At 40.8% G+C, this 14,353-nt stretch overlaps 1 protein-coding gene across 1 annotated transcript in view; it reads right to left on the bottom strand.

The window, feature by feature from the left end:
* Positions 1-14,125, bottom strand: part of TSPAN5 (tetraspanin 5) — an 85,265-nt gene extending 71,140 nt beyond the window's left edge. The window contains exon 1 of the mRNA XM_062575007.1: positions 13,617-14,125. Coding sequence (XP_062430991.1) covers positions 13,617-13,697 — 81 coding nt within the window. The 5' untranslated portion in view covers positions 13,698-14,125. The remainder of the gene's footprint in view (positions 1-13,616) is intronic.
* Positions 14,126-14,353: the final 228 nt, after the last annotated feature.

The raw sequence follows: 14,353 nt of genomic DNA, 5'->3' as shown, positions 1-14,353 counted from the left end.
GTGTTGAAAAGGATAAGGGAGAAGAGGAAATGTTTCAAACTACATTATTCAGATGCAGGATTTTCACAGTTGTTTCAGAAGGTAAGTTATATGTACATGACAGTTAATGGACCTCAAGCTGGAGAATGCAGTACTAAACACTTACTGGAATAGGGGAGCATACTTTTACCACCTTGTAGTAACATACAACAGAAATACCATCCCAGGCAAACTCATATTGGGTAGCAGCAGACATTCAGTTTCCAAACCAGTAACTTAGGGTAACTGTAGCTTTTCCGATTTCAACATACCTTTCACCATCCAGGCTTTCCTGGTCAGTCTAGGGTTGACTGAAGGTATTATTGATAAACTAGCTCTACATGGTTAAATTCCTTGTGAAGGATACAGAACTCACAACGTATCCACAGGCTTAAGGTGAAATATTCTCAAGGGACAACATACTGCTCAGTCTACAGTACTTTTTTCAGACACTGGTCTACCCACAGGAATGGCCAATGTTGCCAAATGCCAATTGCAGGAGTAGTGTTTCACATGGGCAGCTTTCACATAAGCCAAGTAGTTTTAACCACTGATGGTAGTTTCAGCAGTAAAATGACTGAGTGAGTTTCCACAGTCACATCCTCATCCGAGAAGCCCTTTTCCTCCTGTGTTACTGTTCACCAGCCTCTCAGTTAGTTTACAAAGCCATTACTTTGCACTGCAGGTTGGGACGCAAACTGTTTAAGCTGTGTTTGCTGGCAAAGATACCCTCTCAAACTGCCTACTCAGACTAAGAAGCAAGACCCTCAAACTACCTTTAGATCAGATGAGACTCCAACTGGAAATGAAAAGATTCAAAAAGATGCCTTTTTGCTTTCTTGCCCTGCAGAACACAGGCCATAACTGTTTAAAAATGCATCTTTCTTGAGTTGCCAACACACAAAATTAATGGAAATCATGACCACATAATTGATCTTCAAAGAAACACTTGCTCAATTCCTTACCATTAAAACCCATCTTCAGCTCATTTAATGGAGTTGTAGCTGCATTGATATATTGTTTTTTCATGCTCTAGACAAAGAATGGGATTCTTTCCTTCAGGGAACAACCTTGCACTGAACACAGGCAAAAAGCAAGGCTCAGCGCATCTCATCTCCTCCAAAACCTTGGAGCAGTTTTGGGCCCTGTAGGTTAATTTTAGCTGATATATTTGAAGGTGCATGACATCAGCAGATTAAGGATTCAGTGCAGTAGCTCAAAAGCTCTTGATCTCTTTTGGTGATATGAACAGTCTAAAGAGAAGGAATGTTAATTTTGCCCTTTAAGGCTATCAGTAAGAATCAGTTTTACATTTCCTTAAGATTTAAAGATAAAAGGATTGTGTTTCTTGTTCATTTTTAACAGTATTGAAACCATTGATATTACCACAGACTGTAACTATCTACTTATATTGAGTTACCACAAACTGCTGGAATGACCTGACTGTAGAAATTAAATAAAATATTCATCAAGTTCTGCATTTAGGTAGACATTTTTCCATTTCCTCTACCAATCACTGAAGCATAACAAACAAATATAACCAGTCTAATATGTTCAGTTTGCATTCAACTAATTTACAGGCTTGACTTATATACATAGCTTCTTTTATACTATGTTTATAGAAACTCTCCTGTCTGCCACACTAGCTTACTCAATTGCACTATTAGTAATAGCTGGATGTATTTCATGCAGAAGCCATTATCTTCAGCCTAAGATGCTATTAAAGCTCAGAAGTCATTACTAAAATGTGGTGATTTATGTGACTAATGGTAGACCACATGAGTAGTGGTACTTAACAGATATAGATTAGTAGCATTCATGGGACAAATTTATCATTAAGTTGCTTCTACTACATGCGTGTCTAGCAGGAGCAGGACTCAGTACTCAAAACAGTACTATGAACCACTAGTTATAGCAAACACCAGTGGCTACCAGCTCACTGTCCAGATGAGGGGGAAGGTACAATGCTTTCCACAGTTGATCAGTTAGCACCAGCTTCTCTAAGCTACTCCATACAAGCACACTACTACCATAAAAACAGAGAGAACAATCACAACAAGCAGCTGTGAATGAACCCTGCATGCTTCAGCAGCTAAATTCCCTCAGCACTAGAAGTATTTGATTCAGTTCTATGATGCAGGAAAAGCATTCATTTAAAGGTCCAAAACTGACAGATAGGATACTGCTGAGACACAGGCCAGCAGACACGCTGCCCGATAGGCTCCGTTGTTCTTTGCCATTGCCTCTTGGCCAGACTGCAGAGTACTTGTCAGCTCTTAGCTCTTTAGATAGACTGAAGTAATAGCTATAGCTCTTTTCACAATCTTTCCAGTGCTGTTTTTTTTTTTTTTTTTTTTTTTTTTTTTTGGGGGGGGGGTCATTACTGGGTGCTTCCCCTCCCCTTTTATTTTTTTGAAAGACATTGCTTGAAAACCAAGGGCCTAATTATGCAGCTGTCACCAACTGATTCCCATTGAAGTCAACAGGAGCTGGTCCTAGCTCATATGCAGAGACCTGTAACAAGGCCCCATGCACTTACAGTGCTGAAAGCCATTGTGCTCTATACCCTAAGTGGATGAAGACAAACTATGCAGGGGATTCATTCAAAATTAATACATCAGTAAGTGGATGAGAGAGAGAGAGAAGGAACTTAATAATTGATCCATGGTTTGTTTTCTACGAATTCTGAAATGTCTTTATGTAAATATTTATTTTGGTTTGTTTTGTGTTCATTTTTTAAAGCAAGAGGGTTTTTTAAACTAGAATAAAGTTCTATTAAGAAAATAGAATGGAATAATGAGTCAGAGCTCCCTAAGTGGCACTTAGATATCAGTAACTACAGAAAGATATCTGCCTCGCAGGCAACATGGAGAGATGGAATAGAAAATGAGGCAGTTTTTTATTCAGTCAAAATATGACAGCCTTATGACTTTTAGAAGGTTCCATTCTCAAAGTAAAATACCTCCTTTTTTTTTTTTTTTTTTTGAAAAAGACATCGTATATTCCACATCCCTACTCTTTCATGGAAAAGCTTCAAGTTTCTCTTCTCACCACAGAAATACATTTATACAGAAGTCCAATCCCACCCCACAATGGAGACAAAGTCCACCCTTCCACCTGATCAGCTCCTCTAAATTCCTCAAGCTAGCAGTCTAATCCTGCTCACATGAATAGTTTTGACAGCACACTAAAATTGCTCTACATTGCTCCAGCTTCTCAAGTGCAGTCTGCAGTCATTTTAAGGAGAGGTGGCACTGGCAGATTGGCACAAAGATAGTCACTTAGCATAAATGTGAATTTGACTTCAATGCACTATGGAGATTTACATAAATAGCAGTATTCTCTGAAGCTCTGATAGGTGTTCAAAGATACAAAAGTGTCACACCAGCTCTCAAAATAGATAGGACTTTCCACTATACTTCTAAAAGTACAGTAGCAGCAACAACCACCACCCTCATTTCATTTCACTTTTGGAGTACAACTTTGAGTAACACTGAGACCGTGAGCTCCAGAGCAGCAAGCTCTGGTTCAAAAGGAGTTCACAGTATGTCCCTCATTTTGAGCTACAGTTCAAAAAAGTAATCACAGCAAGCCCCTCAAATCTTTGCTGACCATGTCAGTCTAACAGTCTCATCTATTTCACCTCACCATGCCTCTACATGGATCCTACATGGCTCACTCCTGCAGCAATCATCTATGAAACAAATGTGAAATTCATTATACCAGAGATCTGCACATACAGGTTTCATATTAGTCGGCCTTATAGATGGACACATCAACTAAAACAGTACATCTATGCAGGTGTTACTTGGGAGGTCTTGTGTTCATGAGTTAAATGCACTAACTAGCAGCACAGAAACAATTTTGCATGATAAACTTGATTCAGATGCCACTCTGAACCTTTAGGCTATCCATGCAGGGGTTTTGCTTATCTTCAAGACATGAAACTGTAAGAGGAATGAGAATATTTATATGGAAAAGCTAAATGTTTTTAAACCACAGTCAGTCCTGCTTAGCTTAAGTGGGAACACCATTAGTGACATTGCTAAATTTTGCACCAGCAACAGAAGAGTGGAAAACAGTCAGAGGAAGATCAGTGCAAAATGATTTTCTTTCCATGTAACAGTTAAATGGGTTTCTAACCTCTCCAAGTACTGCTTCTAGGCATATAAGTCAATGAGAACCTATACTGTAGCAAGCAAGGAATTAAAAAGCACATATGCATAAAAACACGCACGCAAACGAGAATCTCTAAATGTTTACTAACAACTGTTTGCAACCAAGTCATTAAAAGGATACTCGGGAATCAATAATCATGGCAAATACCCCTTGCTCTGCAGATTTGCCACTTCTTCCAGGAAACCACCCCAATAGAAGATTTTATTACGGAGGCTGTTATGGTATTTGGAACGCATATGCAAAGAGAGAAACCAGAGAGGTAGATGATGGAGTTGTGCACTTACATAAGTTCAGAGTAAACACACATTACAATGAGCTTGGTAGACTCACACTGCTCCTTCTTTCTCCAATATCATGGAGCAATTATGAGGAGAGAGATAATAGTCCTAAGTCTTCCTAAAGTAGGGGAGGAATAAAGTGCACTGGAGGAGCATCCCAAGTAGCACGTATGCCTACATAACAGTCCTCACTGGACTGAGTTGAGCATTAATAAAGCATCATGTCTGATGTCTCTGCATATTCCACAGCTCAAAATTACTTAGCTTATCAGAGTTGAAACAGGTCACGCTTGCATAATTTCTTTACGTTGACCTATAGAAGGACGTAGAAGGAGCTGGTCCTTCACTTCCCGTACTTCACTCTGCAGCTAAACAGCAAGTGGATAGGAACAGATCCCAACAAGACACAGTCTTCGGTCAGATTTGGATACTGACTAGTTTACTCCCATTGACAGGTCAGCTGTACTAACACTTAGTTCTGCAGTCTTGCACCAGCTCCAGCCATTTGCTGCAAACTCTAGTGTCTGCATGAGAGCAGAGGACAAGGCAGCAGAGCTAAGTCAGCTGTAAAGAAAAAACTACCATAACCAAAGAAGAAAATGGCCCAGGTATGGAAACAGGTCCTCTCAACCATGGAGAGAGAGAAAGAGAGAGAGAAGAAAAAACCAAAAACAATAAAAGGGGTTTTCACATCACCCTGGATGCCCAGAGAAAGACAAACAAGAGAAGTTTGGTATAACCAAACAACATTGATAAGAACTAGGTCTTAATCATTTATTAACTGTAATTATGAATATACACAAACATTTTTTCTGCCTAAATCATATGGCTGATTTTTTACATAGAAACAAATAACTCCTCAGAGAACAGGCTTTCTAATTTTAAGGTGGTTGTTCTTCCCTTTTACCACAATTATTATTGAACTGATTATGAATTCACACGACTCATACCCAGGTAAACTGGCAATCAGTAAGACAGCTTCTATGAAATTCTTTTTACCCACAGAAGAAAGGAGCCCTTCCAGTTGCATATTCAGTGGCAGAAAATAATTTTAAAAAAATCCTGCACACAACAGAGCACCTCAGTATACTCCCAGCTGAGTCTGGCCAAGAAGTCTTGTTGACCCTCACGTATCTTCTTAATTAGCCAGCAGGACACAATTTTTGCAATTGTTGCCTTTTCTAAATTCTGTCCTTCAGCCTGAAACACTGTAACCATGTGACCTTGCAAAGAGAATGCTATACAAACTACAAAGAATTTCTCCTGAGATGCCACAACACTAATTTCAGCATGGTATGATATAACAAGACTTCTGCCATACATCTGTGATCTTTTATCTCAGTGTCTCTGCTTTCATATACAGAACATCTACAGCACATAGCAGACAACCTCTTCCAGCTCTTTATACCACAGCTGGTGGGAAAAAAAGATGACAAGAAGAGATACAACTCATCAAGAGGGAAGTGTGGAAAACCTACTCTCAGAAAGTTCAATGTACTCCCAGTGCACATGTACATAAAACAAAGGTGTCCATACCGGCTGACAGGAAGAACCTGTGACGCAGGCCATGACAAAATGACCAGTTCTAGATGGATAAGCTAGCAGTGACATCCTGCACTGTGCTGCTGCTTCTTTCCTTCAGGGAAGAGAGCTTGATTGAAAGACGCTGCCCTCTTGACACAGGAAAACTGAATCCTGACATAAACTGATGCTCTGTATCACAGAAAATTTGCCCCTAAATCAAAGTGAGTTAAGCAGGACTCCAACTAAACACAAGCAATTAATGCAAGAAAATGCCCAGTAGGCTGAATTATTGCAATTATTGCTTGCAATCCCACTATTTCTATTGTATTCATTACTCTGCACAAGCTACTGATCCTATGACAGACACACACAGTTTTTAACTCACTAACAACATACTCAGCAAGAACAAGAGACAAGAAGCTTCTATGAACCCCAAATATTTCATATATCCAAAGGCACCCAGCCTCCCTTTAGTTCTTTCAGTGCAATACTACAAAGAAGCACCAAACACCCTTAGGCATAACTTTATTTGCCTGTTGAGAGAGAAGTTCCTACATTCCTTTCTTTGATTTTTTTTATACAGGTAGTTTTGCTGTTGAAAAAAAAACAGGAAGGCAAGAGGTACAAAGTAGGCATACAAATGCATTTTCATAATACCTATTTGCTTCACTGCAGAAAGAAGAAAGATTTCTTCCACCAGCACATATCAAGAACTTTGCTTGAAATGATTTTCAATATTATTTGATATAATAGAGCCTTCACTAGGAGCAGAGGGATTTTCAAAGCCTGGAAGAGGCATATTGATTTTTCCCAGTTCTGTGGGAAATTGATAGTTCATTCATAAGATCCTCTGTGTGTGCTGAAATACTTATTCTAAATGCTGTCCAGAGGAAAGTGACTGGGAAGCTGAAACACTAACTGAAAAATGTGTGATGTGGAGACTGACACATATTAAAAATAAATAAATAAAAGCCACTGCTGCTACTTGCCCTATTTATTTTATACTGCTAAAGGAGTAGGATCTGACTGTTTTTAGCACCCTCACAAGCCAGGCCATCTGGAGGTTATATGAGATCACACTGCATCAGAGCCTGATACCAAATCAAGCACTCCGGACTTTCTTTAAGCCTCAATGTGTTTGTAACACTTTTTAAAATGTGAGTATAAAGAAAGGGCTGGACTGCTGCAGATCTTTGTGTATGTTACAAAACCAACTCTATACAGCGCAGTGATCCAGCAGTGACACCTACCCACACTGACCCTTACACCTGTACAAAGGCCTACTGAAATCAGTGGAAATCTATACCCATGATGATCCATGACGGAGGAATTTTTGGCAGTGAATAGAAGAATCAAAAATAGGATTTCCCCCCCCCCCCCCCCCAAACTCACAGAACAGAACAACAGAAAACTGGGACCTGGAATTAGGTCTCAAACCAGTAAAGAACAATCTAGGTTTCCTGAACTTTCTGGTATATAACAGTAGTAGAACACAACTCAGTATATCAATAAAAAAATAACAAGCTTTCCTGGTTTAATTCTTTCTATACTGCATTGCAATCGTGTTTTCCCATTTTTCAGTGAGAAAATAAGATAGAAACTTGTGCAAAACTACAAATTCACTATGAAATGTTAACTAATAAAAAAGCCATTTAAAAAAGTTTTTAAAGTATATTACTATATTGGAAGGCACTTTCATGGTTAATGTTGACAGTCACTTCAGGGTCATCACTAACAGAGCTTTGTTACCACATGAGCTGCTCAGCTCTGTGCTCTTGCCTATACCAATAAAATAATTACATTCCTATTGACAGGCCACTATCCATTCATTGAGAGGCAAGCTGCACATTTTGGACAATGCAAAGTAAAAAACCCAATTCTACCCTGTAGCATTATACTTTAGAGACTAGCATTCCCTACCTGGTAGATTTTGGTTGCAAGATTTCTTTGGGTTAAAAATTATTCTCACTTCCAGTTTTAATTGGAAGCAAAACATAACAAGATTTAAATTATTTAGAGCATATATTCATGGGTTACTGGCCTTGGTTAATGGAGTACAAACTGTTAAAGTATTTAGACCGAATACTTCATGACACATCAGATGCTCGCTCCAAATTTTAAGTGGAAGACTCAGTGCCAAGCACATTTTATAAGGCATTTGTAGCAAGAAATATATTTGTAGGAATGAGGACTGGAACAAAATATCCTATAAACGTTTCACTAACTGCATGATCAAGTTTTTTTTTTCCTTTACTAATCAATTACTTGCATCTTACAGAGTTTAAAAAAATAAAGAAAATAAAGCTTGCTAAAAAGCACTTCAGCATTATCGTAATCTATGGAACTAGGTCTTAGCAAATGTTCTTTAAGAACCAAGTATATGCTTATTTTAAAGCTCTTCTCTACTGAACATATGAAGAGTGATGTAAGGGACTCTTCCATCTATTGAACTACCTGATGTCAGTCAATTCTTTTTAAAAACAGGTTTTCTGGATTCCCATCAAAACACCACTCTTCCACAGCACAGCTCACGTTTGCTTCCCCAGTGTGCCTATTGTATCATATGCAGTAGCTGAGTATGCACACATAGATAACATCAGCAAGCAGCCTATCATAAAAAGGCTGTCTTTACTGACTTAAGGTAGCATGCATGCTTTCAAATCCAGTGTTACTGAACATGAATCTATTGCCTTTATTAGGAAAACATTATCAAGACGCAACAAGGCAGACAGAACTAGGACCACAACGATATGTACTTGTGTAAGTATTTACAACAAATTTCAGTCACAGAAGTAGCCTATAAATGTTGGGACTGCCTATACCCAGGCTTCTGTTGACACGCATGAGCACTTCTCTGACTGGAACTCTAAAGATTCCAAATTTATTCTTGAAACTGAAACATCAAGTTTCACTTGGTGGCACAGCTGTGATAGTAAAAAAATCAAGGTGGGAAAACAGTAAATTTTTACCAAATTCATAATATTTCTCTTCTCCTGTAAGCTATATTTGATAGTTCCAAAAATATTAATTCAAAGTATGTCAAACTCCAATATGAAAAGTTGCAGAATTAATCACAATTATATTTTTCCAGTATTTAGTCTTTTTCCCTTACACTTGTTTAAACTTTTATAAACTAGAATCATCAAATAGCTTAAAACAATAAAATATTTATAAATACCTAGTTTGGGGAAAATAAATACTTCAGAGGAAGTAAACAGCTTCATCCATGCTCCCTATCTTTTTTTTTCCCTTGCATAACCAATACTATAGACTACTACAATGTCATGAGGAAGGCAAGGGAGGGAAAGGAAAATTTTATTCAAAGAATAACCTCTACAAATATGAGGCAAAGCCACTAGAGCCAACAGAGTTACTCTAGTTTCACATGTCTTTAAAAAACTGGGGCTACATCTGCTGAAACAGACACTGAGAAATTCAGAAGCCCAAGCTCACAGTGTACAAGTTCATCAATATGCACTACAGACATCTCCACCTTTTAATGTTACAAAACAGTTACTACTCTCGTTCTTGGAAAGAAGTATTGTTCTGCTTGTGGCAGGACCACTTGCAAAGTGTTCTCCGGGCTATCTCAGTGATATAAAAAAATAAAAATAAAGAAAAATAAAAAAAACACTGACTCATAAAGGGAGCAGGGGCAGTGATCAGAATGTCTTTTCACTTCCACTGAAAGAATATCTTCCCAACGTAATTATTTTTAAAGACCAAATGCTACCCAATGCATTTTAGGATTGCACAGAACAAATTTCACAAAAACAACTTTTATTTTCATTTAACAATGGCAAGGGAAAAAGCATATTGCCAGAAATTCCTTTTCAGATACCTGAAAGCCAGCTGCCATTGGAAAGTGATTTACCATCCCTTCAAGAGCAAACTATCAACAGTGTACAAAATTGAACAGTTTGTTGTCCCTACCTCAAAGGTTAGTGCACTTTTCCAACACTTGTCCCATAACACTTACATAACCTTATTCAGTTTTCTCTCTGCTATCTTCCCGTAATTCAGAAGATTATTTAAACTCCATAAGGTTATCATCAAAACCAGCGGATGCCTAGCAAATTAAAACAAATTATGACTTGTAATATGCTGATGCATCATAACTGCAGCATACCTCAACTTAAAGTGAATCATCAAGACAAAGCAAAGGTTTGTCTGAGGTGTCAATGTATTCTATACATATTTTCTATTACATTAGGGTCAAAGGAATCTAGTTTAACTCTGAATTTAAATCTACAGTATTTATTCATAGTTTCCATCAACTACAGCAAAAGACAGAGAGACTTGTAACATTTATTCCTAGAACCATAGGTCACCTCAAAGTGTTACACAAAAGAGATGAGGAAAGAAGGAGAAATGGTTCTCAGCTTTTGGGAAGCAGAGTGGATTCCTTTGACATCATTCTACACACCTTTGACATCATTCTACACACCTTTGACATCATTCTACACACCTTTGACATCATTCTACACAGAAGTCTAGAAGACTGGTGGGGAGCTGTTTTTTTTTGATTCTTTAGCTTTAGAAAACTTTTCTGTTACCTTATATTAGGCATTCAGCTCTCATCTAAAGCAGAGTACGCTAGTTTACCTAGTCAAAGACATAAGGGTTCATTTAAAACCAAAAAAAAAAAAAAAAAAAACAAACAAACCAACCAAAAGTATTCTACCAGCCTAGAAGGGTAGTGAACATGCGAGGCACTTTCATACAGACACCATGCTATTCAAGTTAAAGCACAGGCACATGCCCTGATGAACATTAAGGAGGAGAGTGACAGCTGAGCAACTGAAAGAGAAAGACAACTTTGTGAGTTCTAACTCTTCATTTAAATTCATTTGTGCCTATTTGGTCTCAGTACCTAAATCTTTCTTTGAAGAAAGGTATCTGTGCAAGTGCCAGACACTCTTTCATAAAAGCTTTACAATCTCATAAAATATTCTCATATCATGTACTTTCAGCATGCTTACCAACTCCAATTCTGTATTTCAAAAAGAAAAAAAAAGCTTGCAAGTATATCTAGAACATTAATTATATACCAACATACACCAACTCAGAGGATCACATTCCTTTCTATTGCAGGATGAAATACATATAGCTGGACAGAACATTATCTGAGGTGGTGTAAGACTAAGAACCATCTCCTAAAGAGCATAATGTCACCTTTAGTTAAGCTAAGGATATAGTACTACAGTGGGATTTTCACATATTCATTATTATAACAATTCAGATGTGGGTTTTTTTTGGGGAGGGGGGGAGGAGGAACCAGCAAAACAACAAAAAAAATAATAACAGAAAGATTTAACAATTTGTTATCCATATTCCAGGAGATATAAAGCCTCCAATTTTTTTTGTAGTATCTATTCAAGTTAAATAGATTCCATTCATTTTTAAGTCTGTTCTTTCACGATGTAGAATAGAAAATATTTTTTCCATTTGTTTTTATTAAAATTTTAAAATAATGTGTTAAAAACAACATACAATGAAGCCTTGGCAGGAGTTTTAGCAAAGGTGTACTAGATACCTAAGCGTTTGCAAGATCCCTGGAGGATATGATGGGGTTAATGCAGTGACCTCTTTACTATTTCAATCTATTTACAATGACTTACACTAGTGGCTATTTTTGATTATCACTTTGTTGCAACAGCAACAAAATTTGCATTTGTATTTACAGCTTCTCTGGCCCAATAACAAACTGTTCAATATTCTGTTTTGACATTAATTCAATTAAAAAAAAAAACTTTAAAATGTATTCTCTAAGAGGTAATGCTTACATTTTCGCTCCAACTCATGAGAGACAAGGTAATAAATGCAGGCTGCCTCATAAAAAGATAACAATATTCTGAAGAGATGACTAAACTAGACAACGATAACTCTAAACTCCTATAATGTGCTTTTTGTTTGTGGATCCCCAAAAGTTTAGCCAAGGACACAAATTAGATCATCAGCATTTTGCAAAACAAAGCAAGGGCCATACAATAAGCAAATGGCAGAGTGGGTGATATACTCAGGTCTTCAAATACCATTCCAGCACACTACTCCCTTCCTGTTGAAAACACATCTGTGTTTACAGCACCATGTGCTCATGGGTATCGAAAAAAAAACAGGCAGGTGAAGAAAAACATGGCAAATTTGACCATTAAAAATTAAGTAAATAATACAACAAGAACAGCTACTGTAGAGTCGGAACAAAGTTTGCAATATTTCGCTCATCACCACAGGTCTATTTCTTCTGCCAAATAACCACTGAAATCAAGGTCCGTGACAGGAGTCAGTTTCACTCTAACAGCTTAACTTTCTTGATTAAAAAAAGATATTTCACCATAAACATGTCCCTGATCAAAAGTGCCCTCTTCCAAAACATCCTCCCCAGACATCTTTACTTTCCAGGAATACAGACACAAGGTTAGTGATAAACACCAGTTAGTCACATAACCATCTTCCTCTATTTTCAGCAGGGTGATAAAGGTAACCACAACCTCAGTACTGGCATGGAGGTTTCTCTCCTCGCCCTCATCCATAGCAAATTGTTTCCAGCTGACCTTAATTGGCCAAAGATAACAATAAACCAGATTTGTACTCATCTTGCTTTCAGAGCCATCAGAACACATCCACCCCACCTGGGTGTGTGCACGTTTGTCACTTGTAAATAGTGCATCTCGTTAGAAGAGGGGCTTGTAATGTAAGTGCCTTCCTCCAACTCTAACACCATATACGTCAGGGAAACTCAGCCATTTACACCTGTGGGAGAACACGTACCCCCCTGCCCTCCCTCCATCGTCCTCGCGTTTGGGAAACGCAACAAAAGCTATCTGCTTCTCATTCAGGCCCCACATATGCGGAAGATGCTAGAAATATTACTATATGCAGGCTACATTTCACTACACAGCTCTGCCCAGTGCAGGAAGGGCGCAACGAGCCCCTGTGCGGGCAGGAGGCCAAGCAACACAGCTAAGAGCCGCGGCAAATGCCCAGCCGAGCCTCTCGTGGGCTCGTGATTCAGGGAGCGGAGGGAAAGTGTGCTGCCTCCTCCATCCTATTACTGCTGCTACTACTACCACAGGGTAATAGCTAGTCATCACAAGCCCACTGCACGCACACACACTCGTCATTGTGTAACCGTTCCCCTGAAACGGCACTGCTCAGGGAACTTGAGCTGTGATTTTTTTTTTTTTTTAACTACGAAAACACACTGATCAATTCATCCTCCAAGGCCTGGGTGTCTGACTGCTCCCTCCGCCACCGCAAAGGGGAGCAGAGGGAAGAGGTGGGAAAAGCAACAGGAAAAACCTCTTCACACCTACAACAAAAGCAATTAGGAAGGCCGGAAGGGAAGAGGCAGAGGCAGTTTGCGAAGGTGCAGGAATGCACCGCACAAACTTGCCGACGGAAGGGCTCCGGGCAGGGGGTGGCTGCAGGGGAGACACCCCCCCTCCCCGTACCCCCGGCGCGCAACGGCCGCGCAGGGCCCCGGCCCCGCTTTACACCTCCCTTAACGCTGCCCAGCCCGGCAGCGGCGGGGAGAGGAGGAGGAGGAGGAGGAGGAAGAAGAAGAAAATTGGGGTGGGGAGGGGGAGGAAGACGCCGTGCGACCGGCCCACTTACCCAGAAAATGACATTGAAGCCAAATATGAAATATTTGATGCAACAACTGACTTCAGGCCCCTTGTAATGCTTCCCGGACATCCTCCGCGCTCATGAAGACTCTTTGCTCGCAGCCAGGGTGAGAAGCAGAAGGGGGGGGGGGCGAGGGAGGGAGGAAAGGAGAGGGGAAAAGGGAGGGGGGGGGGAAGAGAGAAGGGGTAGAAAAAACAAAATACCCCCGAGGAGGGAGGGGGCTGGGAGCGGCGCAGCGGGCAGGGCTCAGGCTCGCGCCGCGGAGAGATGCGGCAGCAGCGGCTCGGCGGCGGGTCGGCTCCCACTTGCCGGGCGCCGGGGATGGCCGGCGAGCAGCTCCCACCTCCTCCTCCTCCTCCTCCTTTCCCGCATGGAGGAGGCCGCGGCTACTCGCAGCCCGAGGCGGGGAGAAAAAAAACAGGCAGCCGGCGGGGCACGGGCTCGGCGCTCGCCGCCGACGCAGCTCTGCCCTGCCGGAGCCGCCGGGCGCCCCGAGCCCTCGCGCACAACGCTCCTTCCCCGCCCCGCCCCGCCCCCACAGGGCCAACGGCCGCCGCGCGCGCGCGCCCGGCCCCGCCCCGCCCCGCCGGTGGGCACAGCGCCGCCGCCTGATCGGCATCGCGCCCGGCCAATCCGGCCCGGCGACCCCCCCTTCCCCCCCCCCGCCTCAGGCGCCGCGGGACGCCGCTCTGCGGCGCGCGCCCCCCACACCCCCACGCCGATCC

Source organism: Rhea pennata, chromosome 4 (assembly GCF_028389875.1).
Source record: "Rhea pennata isolate bPtePen1 chromosome 4, bPtePen1.pri, whole genome shotgun sequence".
Classification (NCBI taxonomy): domain Eukaryota; kingdom Metazoa; phylum Chordata; class Aves; order Rheiformes; family Rheidae; genus Rhea; species Rhea pennata.
This window is presented reverse-complemented; position numbering and strand designations above follow the sequence as displayed.